The sequence below is a fragment of the Alosa pseudoharengus genome, unplaced genomic scaffold (genome assembly GCF_046254945.1).
Source record: "Alosa pseudoharengus isolate Yale_2024_CS ecotype anadromous, Long Island Sound unplaced genomic scaffold, YU_APseudo_1.1 YU_APseudo_1.1_scf_18, whole genome shotgun sequence".
NCBI lineage: Eukaryota > Metazoa > Chordata > Actinopteri > Clupeiformes > Clupeidae > Alosa > Alosa pseudoharengus.
This window is the reverse complement of record NW_027468650.1, coordinates 33,867,817-33,884,855: the sequence shown is the minus strand read 5'-3', so window position 1 is coordinate 33,884,855 and position 17,039 is coordinate 33,867,817. Positions and strand designations below refer to the sequence as shown.

Here is a 17,039-nt window from a genome sequence, read left to right as displayed (position 1 = left end):
CAGTATCTAGCTTTGTCCTGTGTATATTTCAACAGCTGTGCTCAAACTCTACACCAGGGGTTCTCAAAGTTTTGATTGCTGAGGGCCAATTCAGGAACCCAACATTGAACTGAGGGCCGCCAAAGGGGCGGGGGGAGAAAAAGAGAAAAAAAAAACTGGAAAAAAATCCCATTTCTAATCATTTTAATGACCAGGTTACATCTCTACAGTTTACATTTATTGCATTAAACATATTTTAATTCATAACTGAGGCTAAACCTGGCAAAACTTGTGAAAATCTTAAGAAAAATGGCAATGCACACACAATTCCTGGGGTTCTCTACCCTCAACAGACACATTTGGGATATAACAGTTCTGGTTGCAGTCCATTTCATGTACAAGCTTATTTAGAACAAACAGTCTCAGTGTGCCTTGTTTCTTATCAGCATAGGCCTCATTCAGGGCCAATTCCAGCTACCAAAGCACCACAGGAAAACCTGACGGCCACGAAACGGAGATTCATTCTTTTCAAAGCACACAGTACAGTTGTACAGTTTTACAGATGTTATCAGATGTTATCGCGGGCCGCCGGAAATGTTTCCGTGTGCCGCCATTGGCCCCCGGGCCGCACTTTGAGAACCTATGCTCTACACCAAATGCACTGGATCACAGAGATGTAACACCTAGCTCTTTGTTTCTTGACGTTGTTTCTTGCTTCTTTTTTTTTAACTCAGACAACCATGCGAGGAATAGGTCACTACCCCGGTAAGATGTGAGACTCAGTATCTGGAGAGCTTAAAGTTGTAGATAATGGTTCTATTTTTTGTTAAAATCAGCATTTGGTCCTCACCGTCTTCTAGTTGTCCATTTAGTGTTTGTGTTAAAAAAAAAAAAAAATAAATAAATAAAAAACTCTGATGTCTGTGTACAGTCCCAGCTTTCTAAATGAGAATCGAACAGTGGCTTGATAAACAATCTCAGCCAATCAACAAGCTGCTTCAGAGGCATGGGAGAGAGGGGTGCAATTTGATTGGCTGTTGATCTCAAATACTGACAAACTTTCACAAGACCAAAACTGAACCACGGATGGCATCTATAACAATATAATGAGTGGTGCCAACACAGATGTTTCTATTCAGCAAAATACTTTTTCCAGCAAGTTCAAACACCTGTTCTGTTCTGTGGAAAGGATAGACCTACAGTAAGCCCATGCAGAGAAAGTCAATTCTGATTCTGATTGCAACATACCCTCTGACTCTAAGCAACAAGACTAGCCTGGGGAATATATAGCCAGGATAATATTCTGATGACCACTACCGGAGGGAGCCACAAAATGCAAATGAACAGCCAACATGGACCTGCCGTTATTTGCAATGCATATGGAGCACAACTCAGGTTACTTAAGAAGAAAAGATAGCGTCCAGTTTGTGTTTGGTTCTGCTGTGCTTCGTCAAGTCATTCCTCTAAACGCCACCTCACAGGCGAGGCAAGTTTGCTATCAGTCTATAGCACACTTCCCTCTGGCCATGCTGCTAAGCCACACAGCCTACACGCTCTCAAGCAGAGCGCATTAGAGATGGGAGGAGAGGGAGAGATAGGCAGAGAGAGAGAGAGAGCGCACAAGAGAGACAGAAAGACAGGAAGAGATGGAGAGAGAGTGGCAGAGAGAAAGAGGAGAGGGAACAACAGAAAAAGAGAAGTAAAGAGAGAGTGAGTGAGTGAGTGAGAGAGAGAGACAGAGAGAAAGAAAATCTGTCAGAGCTGCAAACTTTCCAGTGGTCAATTACACGCTCTCTTAGCCAGGCGAGATATGGGCCTGCGTTACAATAATGTTATACCTACCAGATAATGCTGTGATAACACTGAGGCCTCGTTCCCTCCTCACAGTGCTCATGCTCCATGCAGAGAGCAATCTAATGTACAATGATTCTGCCCTGGGAGGGAATCTTAATGGACCTAATGTCCGTCTGGATTTAACAGCAGAACCGAGAGAGAGAAAAAAACTTGATGACCACAGCAGTTTAGCAGCGGAGAGAGAAGAGGGAGAGGGGAGTTCTGGGGCAGGCAATTGGACTCAGCAGAACAGAACGAGAGAAAGAGACAGAGTGAGGGAGGGCAAGAGTGTGAGGGCAGGAGAAAGAGACACTCAGCAACGGAGTGATTTGGGAGGATGGGAAGAGATAGAGTGCCCAGAGGGGCAGTTTGGTTCTGCCCAGGACTCCGCACCAAATACGCTGACCTGGATCCCCGCACTGTTCAGCCAGCGATGAACGCGGCACCTACAGCTCCTAAATCCACTCCCAGCAAACCACTTTAACTCAACCCGCACCGTTCCCATTCCACTCCACTTTAAAGCACTTAACCAGCCTTTATTGGGCACCTGCACACTATTATGAAATTACTCACATTATCACTATGCATATTTCTCGTGGGATTCACCATTTCAATTTGAACTCTGCAATCATCCTGTATAACACTACAGCTGCTTTTGGAGCTGCAGTGAGTTATTGGCGGCCTCACGATGCTATTGTTAGTAACTCTGGTCTACATAAATAAGGGCCGCTGTGAGGAGCCTGCACGCTAGTGTTGGTGATAGCCACGGTGGGGTTCGGAGGCCCTAGCAGGAGAGTGACAATCGTTGAAACCATTTAAGATCAATGCCGTGCTGCGTAATTATAGTGGTCTATGTAATGGTGGCATCAGCGGCAGCTGCTCGGTGCGTTTGGAGCCTTTTGCCCTCCTCACTGGGGTGGACAGACAACATTGATCCGGCTGGCGCGGAGCTTTTCATTCTTCTCCTGCAATGGCGGCGGTAGCGGAATCGGAAGAGGCAATCAATGCCAGAAATGTGAGAGAAATGTCAAATCCGTCAACTGATTTAACAGTTTAAAAACAAAACAACAACACACAAATGCTTCCACGCTTCACTCCATGTTTGAAACACATTTTTTTCTCTCAAACGGATCCTGGTTCAACTGCGCCTGTACAAACGGCTTCCTAAGCATGACTCACCTAGCGTGACATGACAGTAAACTGACAGGTCGATATCCACTGATGTCAGACGGATCGTAGAGACCTGGGGTGGGGGGTGTGGGGGGGTCAAATTGCCAGATTGATCCACGGGACTGTGAATCTGTGCGTATCTGCATCCAGGCCCTTCGGGGCCGATGCAAGGCTATATTGAATTAGGAGGGATAATCACTTGTCCTAATCGGCTGCATCTGCAGATACATCAGCGATGAAAACGGATGTATTAGACCAGTGAATGCTTGGCTTAGCTTACGAGGCTCTCTACTGGAAAGGAATTAACACCGTGGTAAACCTTTTTGAATTTGTGTACTTCAACTGTTAACATGGTCTTGAGTTCAAAAGTTTAGTGGCAAACGTGTTGATGAAAGGATCCGCACTATACTAGGAGAAGCATTTTATCCAAATGTACACCAATTGGGTGTGTTGAATAAATGGGAATACAATAATATGTGTTAAAAAAATGTGTGCAATATGTGTGAAAAAAGCACATGATGTTAATACTACGCTTACACCAGTATTTGTGCTGATGCCAGTATTCGTTGGCAACCTATACATTTTCAGTCCCTGTTAAAGGGCTTCATTACAGAGCCGTATATATATATAGAGAGAGAGTTTGGCCAACTCCGCTATGTTGGATACCAATGTTAGATCACCGATATAACAGAATATGCTATGTTGAAATAAATCGCTTATTTTCACCATTGTAACAGGCAATGTTATCATCAATGTTTGTCAATATGTAAAAGGCCCTTACAGAAATATTGGTCTCCAACACGGCACCCATTCGATTCCCTAGTTGGCCACACTCTCTCTCTATACGGCTCTGATTATTCACATTGATACATTTCAGGCTCAGGGATCTGAAAAGAAATGCATGCCCTGAAGCTAACTTCCCGAAAAAGTTGTTGTGTTTCTTTAAATAGAGGAAAATATAGCACCCTATTTGGAGCTAAGTGTTACAACAATGCAAGCATCATTCAACGTTTAAATGTTTCAATTAGACCAAGAAATGACTTACTGTAGTCACTTAGTCATGCCATTTGATGTTCATCAGATTTGCATTTTGAGACTTGCCCTCTTGGTAAAATACCAAGCTAAGCAAATTGTTCAGTGAAAAATGACAACCATCTCTGACCTTTACGAGTAAATGTCAGAAAGCTGCTGTTTAGGTGACTCATGTCAGCGTGACACAGCACACAATGGATAAGGTAGGGAGAAACAGGCCTATGTTTTTCAAGGATAGCATTGAAATTCACTATAATAACGGTCTAATGGATTCCAGACACCACAAATGATAGTGTTTTGACGCTCCACTATGGCTAATGCCTTTAATGATCACACACAAGGGCATCAAGGAGAAAGGTGCTCGTTACCTTCACAGTGGAAAAGGAGAAAATGACAGAAAATAGATGGATCTGTCCAAACCTTGATGCAATTATTTATCATAACTCCACAGCCTTGATTACAGCTATACAGGATATCCACACAGTGCACAGCGCATGCAGCGTCACAAGACTCTTGTGCAATTATTCAAAAAGCACACGGAAGAGACAATTACTGCTCCATAGTATCAAATACAAAAGCATCTCTTACAAAAACATCAGATGACTGTAACTAACTCCTGATCAAAAATCAGGTGATTACAGGTCATTTAGAGGAGCATTTGAATCCCTTTCAGAACTGATATAATATCAATTCAAAGTGTTATAAGCAGCAATGTACAATAATGTGCCTAAACATTAAGATGAGCTGATATTACTGCTTACTTTTCACACATTATTTTTCTATTTCAACACTCAGTTATTATGATACTGGAATATGTCATTATCTTGGGTTGTTTGGGTTTTCAAAAACAATTGGGTTGTTTGGGTTTTCAACAAACAAAAGTGACTCAGTGACTTTAAATAGATTTAAATGTGACACAAGCAGTCTGTGTGTGTGTGTGTGTGTGTGTGTGTGTGTGTGTGTGTGTGTGTGTGAGAGAGAGAGAGAGAATCTATATGTGTGTATGACTGACTGAGTGAGTAAGTGAGTGTGTGTGTGTGTGTGTGTGTGAATCTCTGTGTGCGAATCTGTGTGTGTGTGTGTGTGTGTGTGTGTGTGTGTATATCTCTCTGTGTGTGTGTGTGTGTTAGTGTGAGAGAGAGAGAATCTATGTGTGTGTATGAATGACTGAGTGAGTAAGTGAGTGTGTGTGTGTGTGTGAATCTCTGTGTGCGAATCTGTGTGTGTGTGTGTGTGTGTGTGTGTGTGTGTGTGTGTGCATGTGTGAATCTGTGTGTGTGTGTGTGTGTATATCTCTGTGTGTGTGTGTGTGTGTGTGTGTTAGTGTGAGAGAGAGCGAATCTATGTGTGTGTGTGAATCTCTGTGTGCGAATCTGTGTGTGTGTGTATGTGTGCGTGTGTGAATCTGTGTGTGTGAATCTGTGTGTGTGTGTGCGTGCATGTGTGTGTCTAAACTTACCCTGAGGTGCTGTGAGAGGGCGTCCATGGTCCTGACACCATCCCACTGGGTGAATATAGGGGCTGCTGGCATCACACCTAACACACACACACACACACACACACACAAGCCATTTATTTATGACCACATAGAAACAAATGGTGTAAACAAATGCAGTAAAATACATACACAACCTTATGGACCAGTGACATACCGCAGGTCTTCACAATATCACTCAATAAGCAAAATACTCAGTTCTTAGAGCTATAGTACACACTATACAGTACACACACACACACACACACAATAATATTACATATTAGCCTGGGCCATTGGCAAAGATTAAAGAGGTTAAGAAGCAGAGGCTAGACATTACAGTCCACAGATGACTGCACTTCCATTGGTCTTAAGTCTGAAGAAGAGAATCCAAACTTTATGGCAACAGGCTACCTGACTGAAGAGCTGTGCTCCTTGGAATCAGCTGGTTTAGTGAAAGGTTATAAGAGAATGACTTTTGTGGTAAGACTATTTTTCTTTCTGAAGCCAGGCTACCAGCCTCTGAAAATATACATAAGACTTCACAGCCGCTAAGCACCTCCGGCTTTCTCTTGATTGTCAAAGAAAGTAGGGGGGGAGGGGGTTCAACCATCACTGGCCATTTCCATCTGAAGTCGGTGTGCTTGAAGGACAGAAGAATGGAGAAGAGGTGTGTGTGTGTGTGTGTGTGTGTGTGTGTGTGTGTGTGTGTGTGTGTGTGTGTGTGTGTGTGTGTGTGTGTGTGTGGGTGTGCTCAAACTTGCATGTGTGTCCACGCTCTGCACAATTAATTTCAAACACACATACTGTAGGGGCATAAACTCACACACATACACAATCTCTCACTCTTCAGGCTACCTGACTAAAGAGCTGTGCTCCTTGGAATCAGCTGGTTTAGTGAAAGGTTGAAAGAAAATTACTGTATGTGGCAAGACTATTTTTCTTTCTGAAGCCTGGTTACCAGCCTCTGAAAATATAAGACTCCACAGCCGATAAGTCAGCCATCACAAGCAAATAATTTACTCTGAACCGTGCCAATAAATATATATCTATGCCGATACAAACAGATGTTGGGAGAATTGATTGACTTGTGAGTTATGGTTAGTTGGCTTGCTTGAGAGACAAATGTGAAACAGTGCTGCCCCAGTCTCATCACTCAAACAGAGGCAGGCCGGAGCACTGTTTGGAAAAGCCTCCACTCCACACAGGTGTTGTTCTGGGCTGTTAAGAGGGGAACATTCCCCCGATGGAGTCCAATGAGAAACAGCAGCTGCCAGAGTGGAGGAGAGAGGAGCCACTTCCACACCGTCAGAACAGCACATGAGTGGCAACCCAACACGTGAGGGGAGATTTCAACTGGTTGCTAAAACACATGTGCAGACATAAAACACATAGGAAGCCACACTCATGCACACACACACACAGACTCACACACACAGTGCAAAGTGCCATCATCACAGGCCATTTTCATCTGAAGTAGATGTGCTTGAAGGACAGAAAGATGGAGAAGAGGTGTGTGTGTGTGTGTGTGTGTGTGTGTGTGCTCAAACTTGCATGTGTGCCCACGCTATGCACAATTAATTTCAAACACACATATGGGCATCTCACTCTCTCTTTTTCTCTCTGTATCTCTCTCTCTCTCTCTCTCTCTCTCTCTCTCTCTTTCACACAGACACACTTCAGCTAGGAATGGCCTGTGATGATTAGGCTTTGTGGATATGACAATGACATGAGATACACACAAACAGACAAGCAGACAAACACATACACACACACACACACACACACACACACACAGTGTGTGTGTGTTGAAACCCAGAGAGGGAGCTGTGTGATTTGTGAGGGGGAAATGAGAGAGAAAGAGAAAGAGAGAGAGAGAGATAGAGAGAGAGAAAGAGCGAGAGAGAGCGAGAGAGAGAGAGAGGCGGAGGAGAAAGGGATTGGGAGTAGAAATCCAGAGAAAGAGAAATTCAAAGATGCAAGAAAGAGCAAGAAGACGAAGATGATGATGATGATGGGCAAAGATGAAGAGATCAAAAGAAAGGAGATGATCTTATAGAGGAGAAAAAAAGAACAATAAAGACATGACAGGAAAGAAATGGAGAAGGAAGAGAAAATTAGTGGCAAATTACAGTGGGGGATATGGAAAGGAAGAAATGATTCTTAAAAAGGATAGTTCAAGGTGGAAAAGATGAGAGGGGGCAAAAGAGAGAGAGGGGGGAGAGAGAGAGAGAGAGAGAGAGAGGTGGAGAGAGAGAGGGAGAGGGAAAGGAAGAGATGAAGAGTCCAAACGCAGCAGTCATTTCTCACAATTAACGAAAAAACAACCTAATCCTTGAGGAGAGCCTATTTAATACCTCATCAGAGGCCTGGCGCTTTATGCTGGATTGTATCTAATTATACCACCTCAATTCTCCGGAGCTTTCCATTGGCAAAGCCCAGGCATGTGTGCGCCGTTACGTAAAAACAATGAAATGAATCACTCCTTCTTTTCACCCACTCCCTTCCTCCCTCCCTCCCTCCCATCCTCCCTCTCTTCTCCTCTAGTGAGTAAATGCACACATAAATAGCCCTCAATCAATCAACATCTGTTACAAAGCAGCCGCTCACAGCCCAATCTATGCAGCGTGCGACTCAATCCAAGAATACTCCGTGTAAATATGACCTGTTACGCAACACCGTTCAGAGCATTATTTCATTATTTAGAACACGAGGATGAACCAGGTCACACAAAACGTTAATCAGCTGCGAATGGGTGGGGACACATTCAGCTCGGCTCTTTCTATTGTGTGCTGGGTCAGAGCAGTGGGCATGACCTGGGGCAGTCATGGATGATATAACTTATTACTTCATCAGTGGACACACAACAGGACTATATTTGATAAGATGCAGAGCCTTTAATTGAAAGCAAATGAGGGGATGAGAGGAAAGGTAATGGGCACAAGCAAATAAGTAGGTATTTAAGAGGATTTAAGGTGCATTAGATTTGTGAACCTTGCTGCAAGGACTACTAGTATTAATGGTTTAGAAAATCAAAATTACGTGAAAATATGACTAGGAGATGAGTGGCCGAGAATTAAATGCAAAAACTGAGATCACCTTCAATAACAAAAAAATTAATTGTCAATAACAGAGCGGAAGACAAATGTATCATTACATTACGTTTGGCTTACGCATTTTTAACCAAAGCGACTAACAGCATGTCAGCCACACACAGCTCTAGAAAGCTCAGGAACAGCAGCAGCGCGGCAGTCCAGAGAAGGGGGAGAGGACTAGAGACTGAGAAGAGAACTTCACAACCGCAGACCTTTATACATTTGCTTTATGCTTTATACATGCTTTAAACAACCTTACAATTTAATTAAAGGGCCACACTAAGAACAATATATATAACTATAACGATAACTATAAAAATAATATTGATCTCATTAAAGAGAAACTATGCAGTTTTGGCAATTTCTTTGCTGTTTTCTCACTTTTTGCTCGCAGGTTTCTCAGCAGAGCCCCTACAGCCTCAGAGTATATGATTTACGACACTCCTCAATCGGTCAGTCTGTCGTTTTCTTCTTCCCTGTTCCTCCGACAACGGTTTACACGCTTTCTGCTTCTTTTCGCTGACTCTGTCATGACGAATGATTGAGAACCTCCATCGGTTCATTGTTCTAGCCAGTGCCTGGCGTGTATGTGTATGTAAATGCAGTAAAGCAATTCGTTACACCGTTATACTTCCTGACACTGAGGCCGTCTGCCCGCCAGCCCAAAATTCCAAGGGTGTTTTTTCCGCTCACAGGTGCTAGGGGGAAGCTCACCATTCAACCCGAAATTCAATGCCCACCATTCAACCCGAAAAAAGTCATATAACCATTCCAATGACTCCGAAGCTGTTAAGTTTAAGGTAAATTAAGCTAAAAAACCTGCATAGTTCCCCTTTAATATGAATGACAATGTCCACACATAAACTATATGGTATGATATGGTTGGGGATCACTTTCAGAGAGATTTTGAAAATGATAAAAAGCTGACAGCCAATCAGAACCCATCACATTTTAGCCATCACATTCATCAACACAAGGAGAGACTTTTCTTAACGTTGGTCAGTGTGGACGCTCTTATCGTTATAGTTATCGTTATAGTGATCATTTCTGATGTGAACAGCCCTGAAGACACAGCAGTATTCTGTCCCAAATGCATTTGACTGACACATGTAAAATGTTCAAACTAAAATCTTCAACTCAGGAGAAATGAAACAGCACCAGCAGCAGTAGCAGCCCATGTCACATGACTTGAGTTTGCAACTAGAGATTTGCAGGCCTGACATTTTCAACACACAATCTCAACACAAACAGATGTGGTGTTTTCCAAACCAGTTGAGACAATCTCCAATGTAAACATTGCAGATTGGGCTTCGCAGGCAAATTCCAAAGAGGCACATTTTTTGATAAAGTCGCAGGGAAGACCATGCAACATTTCTGCTTCAGATCACAAACTGCATGCAGTGACACCCCTAACACTGAGCTGCCATTGTGTGCGGTCATGAATAATGAGATAATTATATATCAGTCGTATAAACTATACTATAGTAGTATAGTTACTAGTTAACCTACTATAGTTACCCCCAGTCAGACAGCCAGCACCTTAACTAACAAACTGTGGGAAACACTGCTATCCTTTACACAATGAAAAACTACACACACACAACCTTATACTATGATACAGACACACAGAATGTGCACAGAGTGAAAGGAGGAATATTTTCTGTTGGCTTGAAGTAGAGTTAATTATTAGAGGATTTTGAGGTGTGAAAGCCTGATGTCGTACTGCTTAGCACATTCTAACAACATGCCTGTGCAGTGTAAAAGACATTAATAAAGGGGCATCCCTGTTTGATAACATATAGGAAGTCTGCTGTCAACGACCTTTTATTCTTAGTTAACAAATTAATAAGGCCACCATAAACATCACAAACTGTGCCAAAAATCCAATAAAGGAAGTGTCCCCTACTCCCATTGCATTTGCTACGGTCACTAGCATTTTATAGCTGCTTTCAGAGCAGCAAATGGGGCAACATACTTCTAAACAAATGCCACGGTCTTATCTGTGCCTTACCAATAGTCGTATGTGTCATCCCAGTTGTCGAAGTGAACCAGAAATCGATTGTCGGCGACGTCGGCCACCGTTGCCACGCACACCAGACACGGATTCTTCCTGTCCACCGCCTCCAACTTCATGCCGACTTGAAATTTCGAGGTGGTCGAGGTCTGATCGATAGAGAAGCACTAGTCACTAAACCTGTCAATGCAGCTCTTCCTACACAGCAACTGCACCATTTCAAAGGAGAAGTTCCCATACAGTGTAGTCCCAGACTAAAAGATTTTTTCAATGGAGATTTCCTTTTTTTGTCAAAGTTTTCTTTTAGTTAAGGACTAGTCTTCATCCATGTATGGGAAACCGGCCCTTTATGTTTATGACTTGTCTACCCATGGTCTATCGCAAAGTTAACCCATTGAAAAGTGACATAAAAAATAAGCAAATTTTTGCAGTGACAAACTATTTAGACTAGACTGACAGTGACAGTGACACACACACACACACACACACACACACATACATATATATATATGCAGTGTCCAAAAAAATAACTTAGAAAAGTTCTAAAATTAAATTCAGCCATTAGGGAGGAATTTAGCTCCCCAATCCTCAGTCTACTCTGATAAGATTGTTCTGCATTTCCCACCCAGTCCCACAGCATACTTTCTTGGAAGCTTCTAGACTAGATAACATGGTACACACACACTCTCCCTCTGCACAGCTTGTCTGGGCACTTTGAATACACATTGTAAAGGTTAGCCCTGCGGCATTTCCACACTGTGGCATGGAAAGACCTTTTGCGTCCCATTGGAGACTTTGCGCGACGTGGAGAGAGAGAAGGTCAGCTGTATGCTGCATAGTTTATCTGTTTATTTATTTATTTTCAAAACACACTGGAGCCACTTACACTGTTTGGGGCTTTGAACAGATTCTTTGGTGCAGTCTGAGCATTGCAGGCCTCTAGGTACTTCTCCCAGTTAAAATCATTCGCTTTATAACCTGAGACAGGACGCAGAAAAAAAGAAGGGAAAGGAAAGGCGGGAGGACAAGAAAGAAAGAAAGAAAGAAAGAAAGGAAGAAAGGAAGAAAGGAGGAGGAGGCATAGGGAGGCATAGGGAGGAGAGAAACAGAGACATTGCATAATGAGAACAAATGGAATTTAGGCGTTCATTCAGACCAGTCTATTTGGGTTACAGACTATTTGAAAACTCATCACAGATGAAATTGGTGTGCTGGGGGGCTGGGGGGAACAAGCACACATTCATATGCAGAATAATGTGCTCAGCAATTACAGAAAATATGACTGCAATGTTTACTCCTGGTGTCTTGCAGAAGGTTGCAGAGCGTAACCCCTTGAAAAATGCATAGAAAGTTATGGAAGGGAAGTTATTTATAACCCATTTGTTTTCTAACATGGAAAACTTTAATTGAAGATTTTTTATTCATATTCTTCAAAGTACATTTTAAAGGTTTCGTATTCCCTAAAATAAGTAGCCTAATTTATTTGCTTCAATTAGGCCCTTTTTTATTTCCTCAATACATTTTCTTCTATTTGAACCTTCCAGTCCCAAACTCAGTTAAAGTAACTTAATCTACTTTGTTACTTTTGCTTTAGGCTCCTTTTACCCAAGACTCCTTAGTAAAAAAAAAAGCCATTAAAATCTTTTTTAACCCTTCAGCAGGGGAGTTTTGAACATTCTAACATTCTGTTCCGCAACAATGTAAGGTTCTAAAATTCTATGTTGAATTCAATGAACCCAGATATTCTTTAGAACATTCAGTTTTCAACATTCCCATCACACCGGTGTGACAGTTCCGTCTTAATCTAGGCTATATATTGAAGGAGAGGAGTGTGACGTGCATTATAAGTCGTGTATGTCCAGACAGTCTATTTGTATGGTCATATCAATTAAGATCATATAGCTTTGTGTTCCTGCGTGTAGCAGTCTTCGCGAACAGGTGGTCTATCTACAAGATAGCCTATAGGGGATCATTAATGACGTCTGTCTTGGTGAATGACCCATGATCATGGTCAGTGCTGTGTGTCACTCACCTTTAGGGGGATGGAGTTTGTGACCAGTTTCCTCACACCAACCAGCCGGTCTGATGTCAGGAGAATCTGCATTTACCCAGAAGTCATAGCACTCTGAGTACCCATCTATGTGCAGGCGTAACCGATAACCAATCACCTTGAAGCACAAACACAGACTACTATTACCAAGTTATCAAGAAAAAAAGGTCTGTTCTGGTCAATTGGTCCTTATAGGCATAAAATGAAGGAAGCATATTCAGTACTGTGGACCTTACTGTGTATATATATAGCTATATTAACAAAGTGACAATTAAGCTTACATACATAACTTTGATGTTATACTATTAACTTCAATATAAATGTTATATAAATATATGTACGTTAATTTTAGGTGGGCATCATTTCATAAGACTCTAAAGAGTGCACTAAACCACATTACATCCCTGTGCCAAGACATCTTTTGACCGGCTAGCAGGTGTCTTGATATTACCAATGGGAACACTGAAAATGAAGAGGATCTTGTAAAAAAAAAAATGAAGTCTTATGAATCATGAAAATACTCTGCAAACTCTGAAAGGCGACTAGATCAACCATGGCAAGGATTGATTGAAAATCTGCAGAGGCCACCAAGTGTGTAGTGAGATAAACAAATTAATTAACAAACTGTAAATAAGTGTGTTGTCTTATTCCATGGTTAAATAAAATCATCTGGAGAACAAGTAAGCTAGCAAGTATTCAATGAGTGACAGCTTGCACTCAAAGAATTCAGGCTTGGTAACAACATAATCAACTGTGATCAAACAATTTAACATTATCCTTGTCCGTGCCTGAAAAAAGAGGGGCGTACAAACTAAACAGGTTGGCTTCTTTTCAAATGAATCCAAAGGTTTCTTTTATGGGCTACATAGTGAACACACAATGAGGTGAAGCACACACTAATCCCGACGCAGTGAGCTGCCTGCTAAAGCGGCGCTCGGGGAGCAGTGAGGGGTTAGGTGCCTTGCTCAAGGGCACTTCAGCCGTTCCTACTGGTCAGGGTTCGAACCGGCAACCCTCCGGTTACAAGTCCGAAGCGCTAACCAGTAGGCCACGGCTGCCCCGTAAAGGGACACCTCTGTTTCCCTGCGGATAACCCTAGGAGACAAACTGAGGAGGAGTCCTCACCTCGGCCACGGACAGCATGCAGAACATGGAGGGGTGCAGCGGGTCAATGCCCTCCAGGCGCATCCCCACCTTAAAGCCATTTCTGCCGTGGGGGAACGACTGGTACTGGAGAGAGAGAGGGAGTGAGAGAGAGAGAAAAAGACAGAGAGAGAGAGAGAAAGATGGAGAGAGGGGGGTTGGAGAGACAATGAGAGAGAGAGAGAGAAAGAAAGATGGAGAGAGGGGAGACAGAGCAACAGAGGGAGAAAAAGGGAGGAAGAAAGAAAGAAAGAAAGAAAGAACCAAAGAATGAAAATAGGTGTCAGAAAGGAAATGGGAAAGAAAGACATAAAAAAGAAAAAGAAATTAAGAAAAAGAATGAATAACACAAAAGGGAAACGGATGAAAATTACTCACTGTTCAAAACCTTGATGACGGACAAGTGAGTAGTAGATTATACACAGTTTTATATTTCAATGAAAAGGAATGGGTGGTGTGCTGTTGGTGGTGGTGTGTTAAAAGGCAGTCTACTGTAACTGTGGACACACCATTAAATTAAAAAAGCAGAACAAGGGGACACAGAAATAAGTTTCAATGTCCTCCATAAAACCTTGCTTGATTGACAAACAATTGTCGCTGACGGGAACACACACACAAAGGTGTCGTAAATCAAATGCAATTTAGTTTTTCTCTTCGGAGCTGGAGAAGGTGATGTGATTTCAGGATCAAACAGGAACTACGGTTCTCAGAAGTATGTGTGTGCACACGCAGCTCTCTTCTCTCTTTCTTTTTCTCTCGCTCTCTCTCTATCTCTCTTTCTATGCAGAGCCTGACCGAGTTAGTTGTCATGGAAACAGCCGCTCGCTTGCGCTGCTGCATGGAACAGATGTCCCGTAAAATCCCCTCATAGAGAAATTCATCTGTGCGCCGTGTTCGGAGAGTAGCGGATTTAGGGCCCTATCTGCATCGCTGTGTCCGAAGGGGACCCAATCCCATCCAAACTCTCCTAAAAGACTCCTTCTCCATCTCTCAAACATACTGGCCTATGTATATACAGTACCGATGTATAGTAAAAGCTGTATACCCTAATTTGTTATGACAACTGCAAATTTGCAGCAAAGCCTTGGTGGCCATGAGGTCTGGGAAGAATGGAGGCCAAGGAGAGTTCATAGTGACCAGTCTTAATAGCCTCCCTGGGGCTGCTCTGCTCTATTATGTTCACAATCACAGCTACACACTTGGGCTCAGTGGAGATGGCCACCAGTTACTAGTACAAATGTATCGGGAGTCCATGTGAGAGGATGCAGAGTACAGCCTTTGCATGAAAATCTCTACATAACTTACTTTACAGATCTCTTTTGTGAACATGTCCTTAGTCTCAATGTTTGTTTATTTGTTTGTTTGTTATTATTATTATTATTATTATTATTATTATTATTATTACTAGTGCAGTGTCTGGTCAAACATGTTATTCCTGTAGAAAACCCATAGCCCAATTACATGCTTGCAGGTATGCCTGCTTTAAAAATAGGATGAGGGGGAAAAACATCACTTCAGCTAAGCATTCAATAATGAATACTGAATATTATAGTATAATATAATAAATGTGCAGTGAGCAGAATTTAAGCATGGCTGCATGTGACATTTTTTAAAGTTCAAAATTACACAAGCCTAATAGCTGTTTTGAGTCAAAAGAAGGTGATGTTTATTTAGCCTATTGAATAACTTGATGATAGAGAAGATAAACCATTTTGTGGAATGATGTATCATCATATGAAATTATGGGACTTAAAAACCATCTCTGGTAGCCTGTAAGTGACATCACGCTCCGTCTGCCACTCGTTGTCTGTAGCTGGTTATGCTTTGCATGTAGGACATTCTGAAACATCCTTAAATTCGGCACCATTATCACTCGTTTCAATTTGGGACCTTGCAGTTGGAATTGTTGTTCGTTTATTCAAAGTCTAAAAACAGTCCAAAGTAGCCTGAGCTATTTGAAGTGTCTGTTTATTGCACATTGTTTTTTACGTCGTTTTGTACAGCCATTGTATACCTGTGTTTGTTGGCATAATGTTGCAATATCCACAGAATCGTTTTATGCAAGCGTTGCATACATACATATAACTTTTTACTCGTGTAGCCTACACTAATTGGGTTCTGCCAAAGCCCCGCTGCTATCCTCTCTGGTAGCCTACAGTGCTGAATGAGAGGGGTAGTGGCTACATAGAGTGGAGAAACCCAATGTGTGCCTATTTTACTGATATATTTACCCATATCTTTTGCATCTTGTGCCCATAGCAAGACAAAAATCAGTTGGACGAATGGTTCGACAGATATGCGGTTAAACACACAAACACACTGACACACGTTTCTGTCATTTATAGACAGATTATTACTATTAAGAGCACTTCCTCTCACCTTTAATGAAAGTCAAGGTAAATATTGTGGTAAAAAACACTTAATAAACGCTTCGACTGATGCTATTCACACTACACTGTGACTATATAAAATGGTGCTCCCTTTACCCTCCAACTCTATCTCCCTCTCTCTCTCTCACACACACACACACACACAGGTTTTATTATTGTGCCACAGAGTTCCATTAAAACGTGACAGCGACCCTGCCCCCCTGTGAAGGAGAGGAACCTGCAGATATAGCACATCTTCATAAATGCTGCTGTCTGCGTGATGCACAACAAGCACTAGGGGTAATCACCAGCAATAATGCGATTGTAAAAAGGCATATTGATTTATATTGTTTCTTTTTTTGCAATGTTAAGCATACAATTTCAAAAAGGCATAAAAAGTAAGAACTTGGCAGTGGCAGTTATCTTTCCATTTCTACTTTGAAATTGGGTCCTACAACAACAGTTCTTTTAAACAGTTTCTTTCTGTGACTGAGTTCTGTTATCGACTGGATTTGAGAGAGAGGTCAAATGGAAGCACACCTTTCGTTCAGTGCTAGGTTACCTAGAGACACTACTGTCGTGTCAACAAAGATATTACAAATAATGTTAAAAACCTGTTGCATTAGACCAGATTCTCCTGAAAATCGTTGACAGTAGATTAACATAAAAATATTATCACAAATTATGGCAAACAATGTTTTTGTTTTTACTGATGCCCTCAACGCAGAAGTTTAAAATATTTATATATGTAACCTGCCAAATGAATGCAAACAACATGACCCTTATAGCTTCAAACAACTGGAGGAGTCTTTGGGTATTTGTCTTTGCCTGTTTCTGCTGTGTGGTGTGTGATGAATGGGGCACCCCGAGTCCTGACTGT

At 42.0% G+C, this 17,039-nt stretch overlaps 1 protein-coding gene across 1 annotated transcript in view; it reads right to left on the bottom strand.

Moving 5' to 3' along the window:
- The window catches only part of l3mbtl4 (L3MBTL histone methyl-lysine binding protein 4), an 87,954-nt gene that overhangs the window by 59,536 nt on the left and 11,379 nt on the right, over positions 1 to 17,039 (bottom strand). Inside the window, exons 6-10 of the mRNA XM_076291019.1 lie at positions 13,773 to 13,877; positions 12,630 to 12,765; positions 11,484 to 11,575; positions 10,595 to 10,746; positions 5,474 to 5,550 (exon numbers count right to left, since the gene is read on the bottom strand). Coding sequence (XP_076147134.1) covers positions 5,474 to 5,550; positions 10,595 to 10,746; positions 11,484 to 11,575; positions 12,630 to 12,765; positions 13,773 to 13,877 — 562 coding nt within the window. The remainder of the gene's footprint in view (positions 1 to 5,473; positions 5,551 to 10,594; positions 10,747 to 11,483; positions 11,576 to 12,629; positions 12,766 to 13,772; positions 13,878 to 17,039) is intronic.